Raw genomic sequence first — 12071 nt, 5'->3', positions numbered from 1 at the left:
CTGCCTGGGTAGAACATCAGAAGTCTCCAGGGCTTCTCGCCACTCCCATATGAGAGAATATCTCCTCCCTCCCCTCCCCTGCCACTCACTGATGCCCTGCTCTCTGTGGACCAGTACAGAGGAATATGAGATCCCGCAGTGGCAATACTGGATCCCAGAAGATCTGTGGGATTACCACCTTTATACCCATTTCATGGCATAACAACCCAAGGAGACCTAGGGTTCTCAGAGGGTGGAGGAGGAACTTCCTCAGCCTTCTCAAGAATCACAACTCCAGCAGTATGAGGAAGAATAGAAAGAAGAACAGAAGTTGTCTATGCCTGTGACATTTTCTTCTTCCCTGGATGATGTGTCGTTCTAGTTTCGCCACCATGCCCGGATGACTAAGGCCCTCCAGGACTTACTGAAGAGACTGCAGAATCACTTCATATTCCCCTGAAAGAGGTGTAGAAAGATCCAAACAAAGTGCTGGTCATTTTGTGTAGATCAGTCCCGAGCAGAGTGGTGCTTTCTATTAATGAGGCCATCCTCAAAACTTCCAGGCCTCTCTGGCAGACACATGTCATGATCCCACTAGTCTATAGTTGGGCTGAGAAGAAGTACTTCATACCTGTGAAAGGGTCAGAGTACTTAATTTCTCACCCGCTTCCCAACTCATTGATGGTGTCTGTAGCCATCGAGCATAGCTGACAAAAACGACCCAGTTCTAGGTCGCATGAGAACAAAGTGAAGAGGGTTGACCTCTGTGGTAGGAAGGCATATTTCTCAGCCTCCTTTCAGTTCTGAGTTTCAGACTGTCAAGCTCTGTGACAAGCTGGGTGGCTTCACTGATAAGGTGCCTCTCAGGACTTTAGAGACCAGTTCTGGGCTCTGACTGATGAAAGAAACTGGAAACAAAGATTGGCACTTCAGACTGCCCTAGACGTGGAGGGCCTGGTGGTGAAATCTCTACTCAGTGGTGTGGTAATCAGATGCTCATTGTGGCTCTCCTCTTTGGGAATCCCAAAGGAGGTACAAACAATGGTGGAGGACCTTCCATTTGAGTGCAATGATCTATTATGCAACGCAGTGTATTCCACAGTCCTGGATCTCTGGACTGCTCTCCTCTCTCCGCAGCTCACAGAGATGGATCAGTGTTTTGGTGCTGGATGGTTTCGCCATGCCCCCTCTGCTCCTGCTTGTTGCCAGATTTTCTGCCTCCACAGCAGCAAACAGCGGCAGTTTCTTTTGCTCTTGCCCTTACGCCTTCTATTTTAATTTTTCTGCCCAATTTTTTGGGCAGTGGGGAGCAGTGTTCTCCCTCCTTAGCATTCCTCCTCTTCCCTGGGTCTGTTAACTTCTCAAGAGTTTAACCTTCCCATAGCCTCTGATGCAGTATTTCCCTACTGGCTCCTCTGCCCCTTACATGTATGGCAGAGCAGCCAAGAAAGCAACGGGTAAAATCCAAGTGGTGCTCTATATGTGAGACAGCATTCCCAGGCTTGGTTGACAGTGAGTTGTGTCTAGCCTGCACCTAGGTTTCCATCTCTAGCTCTGATAAGTCCTGGGGCTACTAGTCAGACAGGCCAGAGGGGTCCCTTGCCCACTGAGATGGCCATGACTCTAATGGGGAAAAAATAGACCAGGAACCCCACAGAGGGTTGTATCCCCCCCCTTAATCAGCACAATCTGTTGCCTTCTCCCTGTTAGCCATTTTTTTATCCAGCTTACAATGCTTGTATTGATACCTATCTTCCCTAATTTAAGTAATGATTTTCCATATGGCCATAGCTCCACTCCATGGCTGCGGCTCTGCGGCTGGGGCTGGGAGCGTAGTTGCAGCCAAGCTGTGGTGGGGGCCAGCAGCCAGGCCTGCGGCCAGGTGCATCTCCACTCCCACTCCAGCATTGGTCCCTGGCCACAGCCCTGCCCCTGGCCCCAGACCCACCCCCAGTTCCTACCCAAGCCTCAGCCCCCTTACCCCTGTCCATGCCCCGCAGCCCCGCTCCCGACCCTGGCTGGGGTGTGTGTGTGCAGACAGGGGCAAAGAGGGTGCAACCCTAAAAAGTTTGGGGACCACTGCCTTAGGGATATGTCTTAGCTCCCTCAGCTTACACTTTATGGTATCTCATCCATCATTTGAGCCCCTGGCATCCTGCTGTCTTCTATATCTTTCTCAGAAGATAACATTTCTGGTCGCTATCAAGTCAGCCAAAAGACTTGGGGAACGAGGGGTGCTTATGGCTTATCCTCCCTGTACAATTTTTCAGAGGGACAAGGTATTCATAAGACTAGATCTGTAGTTTATCTCTTAGGTGTTGCTGGAATTTCACATCAACCAGATTATGTACCTCTGTTTTACTGTAAGCCTTGTTCTATCAGAGAGGAGTTGCATGGCTTTCACTGGACATAATCGGGGCTCTTGCCTTGTACCTGCAAAGAATAAAATCATTTTGAAAATCCCATAAACTCTTTGTCTCATTTGTGGAATTTATGAAAGGAGAGGCTCTTTCCTCCCAGACGCTGTTGAAATGGATCTCAGAGTGCATCTGACTGCTACAAGATAAATGATATTTCCTTTGAGGGCAGCGTGAGAACTCACTTGACTAGAGCTCAGGCAGGATTGGTTGCTTCCCTTAGAGACGTTCCTATTACTTACTTCTGCAGAGCAGCATCTTGGAGTTCTGTACACACCTTCACTAGACAATATACACTGGTGCAAGGAGCTGCTTTTGATGCTTCCCTAGGCAGGGCAGTTCTGCAATTTACTGTGCCATAGGACTCAAGGAACCAGACTCAAGGAACCTTAAAGAGGCATTGCATGTGAATCACCTGAAGTTCACTATATATAGGGACAATCAGTCAAAGAAGGATGAGTTACTCACCTTGTAGTAATTTGAGTTCTTCAAGATGTGTTGTCCCTGTGTGTAGTACACTACCTGCCTTCCTTCTGCACCACCTGGTTCCCCTTACTGGGGACTAGCAGCAGAAAAGTAACTCAAATGGTAGTGGTCCAGCAGCCCCCTTTATTCCTTTAGGGTGGAGCATGAGGGATAGGTGGGGAGGTGCATGCTCAGACCCTCCTGACATTGCTAAAGACAAGGTCTCTGGTTTTGGGCACATGGAGCACATTCAGAATCTGAATGTTCACTACTCATAGGGTCAACACATCTCAAAGAACTCCAGTTACTACAGGGTATGTAACCCATCTGTTCTCCTCACGTCTTAATATGGCATTCCACTCAATTTGGGCAGCAATATTGTTGGACCAGAACACTCCTTTTCTCTGAATTCCTTATCTTTTAGGAATTTTAATTGAATTTTTTCTTAGATTTTGTGTTTATTGCACAAGAAGTCTTAAACTGAGGGCATTCAGCCTGCCAGCACCCTTATCTCCTTAAAAAGAGAGTAATGTCACACACACTTGACTTTTTTCCTGTTTCCATCTGTTGGTAGAAGAAGTTACAGCCACTGTTTGGACTGATTAGCATATTAAGGGATATAAGACACCAAATCAGGAGGTAAGACATTAGAATTTTGTTCAATACTTGTGCTTTCTTTTCTGTAGCAGGCAAAGCAGAAGGCAACCCTGAATCAGATAATAAAGTGGAATTAAAACATGTATGGTAAGTGTAATCTTAGAAACATATTTAACAACACATTATTCAAAGTATAACAGCTGATAGTAATGGGGTAAAAGTGCGCGTTTTAGTTGAAACCTCTATAATAGTATACAAATACTTTTAAAATATTTTACCAATATTCAGAATGTTGATTATTTTCTTTCCTAGTTCTTCATCATTCTGTACAGATATCTTTTTAATTCCCAATAGAAGACAGTTTTCTAAAAAATTACAAGGAATTGTGGATGGTCTAGAAAATACTACTGGTATGTATGCTTGTTGGTATCACTTCGTAAAGCAAATACTAGCGAATATGTAATAGAACAAAGCACTAAGCAAGAAAAGAGGAGAGGTTAGTAAATGCTATGGATTGGGTGGAAGAGAGATTTAGGAAAATGAAGAAAGGATGACAGAAGAGAGTTAAAAATAGAAGACAAAAAAGAAAGGGAGACAAATACAATGAATAGAGGGAGAGAAAAGAGGTGTGGGGAGAATAACATTGGTGGTGGTGGTCCAACTCCTTTGTTGTTTTTTTGTTGTTATTTTTACAAATGTTGATCCACGCATAAATTTTGTATTGAGACTTGTATACACTACTGAAGTTTAGAGTAAGCTATCAAATGTGCGCTTTGGCAGCCCATTGGCCTTCCATACCATAAATCAGCTTATTTCTCACACTGGGTAGTTTCAGGACATTGCTTATTTATAGTATGGTATATAGAATTGATCTGGATGACAGATCAAAAATAATACGAATTTTCTTCTTCTAGAGAGTTCCTATGGGTTGTCAATTCAGGTGCCTGTACACCCCATATACCTTTGATTATATTTATTGCTAGCAATGTCTGGTTGATCCATAAGTACACCCTAGCTATCCTCATGCCCTGTACCTAGAAGAAAAATCTCTTTTTAAGGAGCCATTGATGAAGAAGATTTTTCCTAAGATTCTTATCAGTGTGTGCCCAGTTCACCCACTTATTCTTATAGGTTTCCTTCTACAGGGATTGTCTCTGAAAGGGTTTATTCAATACCTAATTGGGATGAAAATCCACATCATCACTCTCATATGCCCTGGTACGAATCTCCCTGGGCCCCTCCCTCTCTCGCATATGGGGCATCACAATGGCCTTTTTGGAATATGTGGGAACCTTTTTGGGGATAGATACGCGAAGATGCAAAAACATGCCAATGAGAAGATTCATGGAAGACAACCAGTGTTGTCACAGCCTCTTCCTATTCACTCTGTTCAGAATGAAGACATATGATGTCAGGAAGTGCAACAGCTAGGGGATGAATCACCTCTCTCTCAAAACATCACATCGACCTTGCATGATGAGGATGTTATGCCTTCATCTCCATTTTGTGTGGATGATTTTAAACTGTTTCAAGAACCGATGAGAAGAATTGCTGATGCTTTACAAATTTCTTTAAAGGCAATTCAAGAATCTCAACTCAAATTATTGGGTATACTTCAGTCATCTTCCAATGGGTGGTGCTTCCAATCAACAAAGCTTTATTTGAGCCAGCAAAAACTGTTTGGATGAGTCAGCCACCATTCCAGCTACACGTAAGAGAGTTGATAAGAAATATGAATTATCTCCCAAGGACTCAGTTACTGTTTTCCCTTCCAGTTCAAAACTCTTTTAGTAGTAGATATTGCCAATGAAAGGTCAAAGCATGGTTGTAGGTCAATCCTTCCCGACAAGGACCAAAAATACTTGAATTTATTTGGAAGAAAAAATTATTAGTCTGCCACACTTCAGTTTAGAGTAATGAATTTCCAAGCACTGATGGCAAAGTACAATTATATTAACTATAACAACTTTAATCTTTTATTAAGTTTCTGCCACAAGCATCAGAACTTTCAGTTTCAGTCCTTGATAGCTGAAGGTCAGACAGTAGCCAGATATTCACTTCAGGCTGCTTTCATGTCACTGGCAACACACACTGTGGCTGCAGCTATAGTAATATATAGAGCATCATGTCTATAAGGGTCTGGAATTCCTAAAAAGGCCCAGAGCACAGTGGATGAGCTTTATTCAGTGATAAAACAGATGCTTCACTTCATTCAGTGAAGGATTCCAGGGCAACCTTACATTCCCTGGGAATTTACACATTTGTCAATAAGAGAAAATATAAGTGCAGTTTTCACAAAGACAGTGTTCTGTGCAAATGTCTTACCAGTAGAGACTGTCTGAACCTCCCAAAAAGAAGGGAAAGTTTCAGAAGAGGCCTTCCTTTGCCAACAATAGAACTATGCAACCATCCTCATCTGGGAAACAGCAATTTTGCTCAGAAGTTTGAGAGCTGCTAACCACTTGTCGCCTACCTTTCTATTCAGAGGTCACCTTTCTCTTTTCTGGAAAGCTTGGGACTGCATAACATCCAAAAAGCGGATTTTAGAAGTGGTAACCTCTGGATACACAATCCACTTGAAAGTTATCCCTGTCCCATCCCTTTTCAGTGAGTGTCTTTTGAGAAAAGAGGTGGATTTTCATTGAAGCAAGACCTCTCACTTACATTGGTAGAGAGGTCTACTCAAGGTACTTCCTAATCTCCCAGAAGAACGGGGGATAGAGACCCATTCTAGATTTAAGGAGATTAAACATCTTCATCCAGCATTCAAAGTTCAAGATGGTCATATGATCCAGGAGACTGGTTTGCACTTTGCAGCCCCTATTTTAATACAGCCATGAATATGGCTCTCACACATCTGCTATGATTCACTATAGATTAAGATTATTACCAGTACAGTGTGTTCCCATTTGGACTTTTATCGGCACCCAGGCACTTCATCTTCGCTCTTGGTTTATTCCCATGGTGGTCACAAATGTGCATATTAATCAGGAAATTCATTTGCTGGAGTTCTATCCTAAGCCTTCTGGGAATTCTGGGGAGGCCAGATTGAATGCATTATATGTGGACAGCTCTCACTTTTTGCCATCAAAGAACTAAACCTTTCTGAGCCCCTCTAAATCGTTGTCTTGTTTGGAGAAAGACTGAAAGGCTGCCCAATTACATCTCAAAGTTTATCTTATCTGATTGATTGTGGCATGTATACAAAGCTGTTACGAAACCTTGAAAATAAAACCACCTACAAATATTAAAATTCCTTCTACAAGGGTGTAGTCTTCTTCTATGGCCTGGTTAGCGAATGTCCTTATACTTGATTTTTGTAAAACAGCTATGTGGGGCTCTGTCCAGTGTTTACTAGACTGCCATTGCTTATTATGCCCTTGTTCAAACTTCTTGAGTTGATGCCTCTCTTGTTTTGGCTGTACTTCAATCTGCTGTAAATAAAAAAGACTCTGAAGCTCCCATCCTCATAAGAGGGTTACTGCTTGGGAGTCACATGAAGTGGAACACCCATTCGGGACTGTCACTCAGCAAAGAAAGGAAGGTTACTTGCCATGTATAGTAATTGGAATTCTTCAAGATGTGGCCACTACTCACCATCTTTCCCCTCTGCTTCAGAGCCCTTAATATTTGAAGAATTCCACAGTAGCAAATGAAGTGGAGTGGCAGTTGATCCCACACTGCCCTGTATACCCTTAGTAAAGGGCACAAGGACAGCTAGAGCACTTGTGTACCATGTCTACACTGCTAGCAAAAAATCTTCAATTAAAGGTGTCTGTGCACCTCTGAGGTGCATCACCCATAAGAACACACATCTCAAAGTACAATTTCTTTTGGATACATTGGATCCAGCATCGCAATCTACCAAGAAGCCCATGGCAGTGAGGTCTTCCTATTGGTTTCATCCTTATGCTGTTGTTGTTCTTGTATATTGGCTGTCTTATACCAGTAGCAGTTTTTGCTTGCCTGGTAGGCAGGGTCTGTTGTCGGTTTGCAGAGACTGGGAGACCCAATCACAGGTGAGGTCAAAATTGGATGCGTCCCATGCCTCCAAAATCTGGGGATAATTGTGGACTAGTTAATGTCAGTATTGTTCTTTAGGGAACTGAGATAGCATGTTGTAGTGAAAGCTATGAGCGCCTCAGTTCTAATCTTGTCTTTGCCACTAACCAGCTGTGTGGCTTTGGCTAATCACTTAACCTGTCTGTGTCTTAATTTCCCTTTATATAAAATAGCATATGAAATCTGTGTGCGAGACTTTACCCGTATTGGGCAGCTTCTTATCTTAACAGATGGCATCATGTTCCTAAACATATTAGGCTTGGTTCACCCTCTAAATACAATGAGGTAGGGATGCAGTTTGCATCCATCTGCTCCTATAGGAGCAGTTGCATCAAGAGAGTGGTCCATGGGAACAGTGGCAATTTTTACACTATCTTCTCACAGTAGTTCCTCAAGGGGAGAGCAACTTTAATTTCTTACTAGGTTTGCCCTCTTTGGTCATTCCTCCCCACTTCCTAGGCTCTACCAACTGGCTTCATCTGCTCCATTTGAGTGGGACTTCTGGGCAAATTACGTCTTTGTGATTTTTCCACTGGACAGGCTTTCTGCTAATGAGGCCCAGCAGAATGGGTTATAGAATATCAGAGTTGGAAGGGCTCTCAGGAGGTCATCTAGTCCAACCGCCTGGTCAAAGCAGGACCAATCCCCAGTTTTTGCCCCAGATCCCTAAATGGCCCCCTCAAGGATTGAACTCACAACCTTGGGTTTAGCAGGCCAATGCTCAAACCAATATCTTGAGTGTACAATTTTGTGAAATTCTTTTCCTCTTTCATTAGAAAACTATTTCTGTTAAACAACCAATTTTTGGTGGTCATTTGAGTGTTCACCTAAACCAAGTTTCACTATCTATCTGAAAGGGTGTTTTGAGGATTGGTTTGTATATGGTTGTACAGCACTATGAAGATGAAAAGTGCTGAATTTAGCTATAGCAGGTAGCAGCTGATTTGCAAATTTAGTTACATATATATTAACAATCTTGCATTCTTCATGCCTAACATAGATGGATGTATATGTTCCTGTATGCCTGTTGTTCAAAAAAGTGGGGGAACCCTTACCTCTGTGTTTGTTGAAATAATAATTACATTTATACTTGCATATATTGAATATTTAGATACCAAAGGCCAAATTCATTCCTGGCATAGTGGGAGCACTTCTATTAACTTCACAAGAGTTGCCACTACTTATACCAGTGATGAATTTTGCCCCATTGTGTATCTTCTTTTTCTTTATCATGACACCAAAAATTAGTAAATATATATGTGCAGTTATACTTGCCATGTTAATAGCACTTGTCCCTACCACTGGCACACACTAGCTTTTAGTGACAGTGTCACAGGAGGCACTTACGTGTATGCACATTAATCTTAACTCCAGGGGTTAAAACTGGGGTCATAGTAAATGTATCCTGGCCTCAGTTACACTGGAAAAACTGCAATGGCCTCAGGATTTAACCCCTTGAATTTAGACAGAAATATTTTCCATTACTAGAATATCTTAATAGCTTTTAAAATACTTTACATCACTGTTGTGTGAAGATGAATAAATTCTGCAATATATTTTCCTTATGCTCTGTTATTTCACCTCCTGTGCGTAATATGTGGTGCACCAAATCAATATTGTTCTCATTTGTAAGTAACAAATTAATCTTTGGAGGCTTGGAATTATTCATACGTAAGTATAATTTGTTAATAGAAAAAAAAGGATTTTAGTGCTCCAAGATTTTGTATGTGAAATGAGACAAAGATTGCCATGAAATAATGATAAATTTATAAAATATATAGAAAATAAACAAGCTATAGAAATCTTAATTTTTAATTCAGTATATTCAGTTCAGTGTGGTGATTTCTTCATTATGTATCATTGCTGTAGATTATATGGGGAAGTACAATATTAGTGTAATATTTGGAGAGTGGAGAATATGCATGCCGTTTATGATCTTTGCTTATGTATTATTGTAAATTTGAGTTCTGAGATTAGTCTCAGAAAATTAATTTGTTTGAATTATCTCTCTTTAGCTCAGGTTATTCCATTTTGTCGTGATACTCGTCTGTCAGTCTTCATTACTCAATCTTTACATAAAATAATGCAGTCACCTGAAAATTGTACAGAATTGTGCGGAAAAGAGTATCCACCACCATGGCCCAATTGGGAGCTACTTCTAGGAACAGATCCATGCTACCAAAACAAAGTGTGTGCTGCAAAGTTAAAAATATGTATATAAGTAACATAACATTTGATTGTAAAAGTATATTTTAAAATAATCTGTTATGTTGAATGCTAACCCTGTTTTTGGCACTATATACAACAGAAAATAACACACTCCCTGCCCTGAAGAGTTAACATTCTAATAGACACACATAGGATGCGCTGGGAAACCCAGCGCTGGTAATATTTGAAAAAATGTTATCAACTTACTTTCTGTGGGCATCATATTAGAAGTGAGTCTTTAGGAAGGACTCTTGGGAGTTAATTGTAAACTAAATGTGAATATACCAGTCTGAATTGGTATAGGTCCTGTGTGTTTTTAAAGAAGTTCAATTTATATATTTTGACAATTAGTGTTCTGAAAAATTGTTAATTTACAAAACTGGTCAATAGATATTTAAATGGCTGTTAACAGAGAAAATTTAATTAGACCAGCCTTTTGTCAAAATGAAATTTGTAACTATTTCTTACAATATTAAATCTACAGATTTTGACTCTACTGTCTATTCTTAGTAGTTCAATGGAACAAGTTGAATCTTATAGCAGAAACTTTATGCGATACTGTGCTATGGTGGATGAAGCTAAATCTATGAATATGGAAATCTTAACACTACAACGAGAATTATCATCACATGATTTCACAGGCATCTTAAATAAGTATACAGATGATGTAAACAAGATTATATGTATGACTATTGAAAGACGCATTCATATGATTAAGGTCAGAAGTGTTAACTATCAAACAAACTGCCTGCCATATTTTGAAAGCCTGCTTAATATAATACGTTCATCATTGTATGCAATAGTTGAAACAAGGAACTCGCATCTCTTAGAAGTAAGTGACTTGATCATTTTTATTGCACACACATTTAGGGTTAATAAATGAAAATGTTATATAGCATATAGTATGTATGGTATTATTCCACACATATATTAATCAACAATATCATGAAATCAAATACTGCTTAGTTGCTATGATGTCATTAAAAGATTATATAATTAAAATGATCATTTTTACGTTTGTGAAGGGAAACCTTAAACTATGGTTCTTTTCAAAAGTTACTCTAAAAAGTCATATAGGGTTCTACATTTTTTTATTTTTCTGTTTACCATAGCAAATTTCCTCAGTTTCCAAGAAGATTATTTATTTTCTAGTTGTCAGATCCATCCATCCCTCTGATCAATCGCCTTTCATTAGTACCGTTCCACATAATCTAAGACATGCTCTGGAAAAGGAGTTTTGCATAGCAAGATCCATATTGGACTTCATAATGTATTGTGCTCTTTACACTTTGCAGACTCTAGGAAGCTATGCTTGGGGGATGTGTCATCTTCAAAATTATTTTTATAAAAAACAATTCCAGTTCTTCAAGTGGTTGTCCACATGTACGGCATTTATGGTGCATAGCATGAGGCCAATATCTTTGAAGATCGGTGCCCCATAGTTTAGATATAAAGGATGGGGTGGGCAAAACTGCACTCCAGTTCCTTCTTTCCATTTGTGGCTGTGAGACCGAACATCTGCAGTGTCATGCCAATGTGCAATTTAATTCTCATAGTTAGTTAGCTGTAGTTTATGTAGTTAGTTTCATTTGTTGTAGCTCATTGGCTGTATATATACACTGTAAAAACCCAAAACCTTTGAGCTTTATTGTAAGTCCATGTGCTCTTGTCACCAGACCCTTAGACACTGTGGAGTCCAAGACCTGTCCCTCTTGTGAGGAAGCCATTTCTATCAACAATAGACAATGTAAGAGCCTTTTTGTTTGGGGGATGTGCATATACCACACAAGTGCTCTGTATGCTGTTCCTTTTCTAAAAAGGACCCAAAAATCCAGGGTCACCTGAAAACATTCCTCCTTAAGAGCTCCACAATGGCTTTGTTGACTCCTGAGCATGAGAAATATATCTGATCAGACCGTACTGTCTCTGAAAGCACTCCAGTAAGTCAGCGGTTCACTTTGAGCTCCAGAACTCATTTTGTTTTGAGGAAGTCCCTCTCTTTTCCAGTGGGGTTGGCCAGTATCTCTTCAGTGTCCTCAGGTCAATTTTCTGAATAGAGAGACCTCAAAGAGTACCAATCCCATGGTCACTGGAGACACAGATGTGCATCTCTGGCACTGAGCAAGTCCAATACAGCAGGCAGTTCAAAGCCTGTAACCGTTCCCATTGATGCCTTAACATCAAGCAGTCATCACAACATCTGTGCTCAGTCTCCAGATGCCACGGAGAAGTCTGGTATTAGCAATTGTGGACTGAAGTGCTTGGTACTGAAAGAGTCAGCTCCAAAGAGCTCAGCATGAGAGCTTTGTGCGCATGAATGTACTGTTTCTGACTCTGAAAATC

At 40.8% G+C, this 12071-nt stretch overlaps 1 protein-coding gene across 1 annotated transcript in view; it reads left to right on the top strand.

Moving 5' to 3' along the window:
- Nucleotides 1–12071, top strand: part of DNAH14 (dynein axonemal heavy chain 14) — a 454489-nt gene that overhangs the window by 87740 nt on the left and 354678 nt on the right. The window contains 3 exon segments of the mRNA XM_073336702.1: nucleotides 3548–3605; nucleotides 3771–3917; nucleotides 10191–10560. Of these exon segments, the coding sequence (XP_073192803.1) occupies nucleotides 3548–3605; nucleotides 3771–3917; nucleotides 10191–10560 (575 nt within the window).

Source organism: Lepidochelys kempii, chromosome 3 (assembly GCF_965140265.1).
Source record: "Lepidochelys kempii isolate rLepKem1 chromosome 3, rLepKem1.hap2, whole genome shotgun sequence".
Taxonomy (NCBI): Eukaryota; Metazoa; Chordata; order Testudines; family Cheloniidae; genus Lepidochelys; species Lepidochelys kempii.
This window is presented reverse-complemented; position numbering and strand designations above follow the sequence as displayed.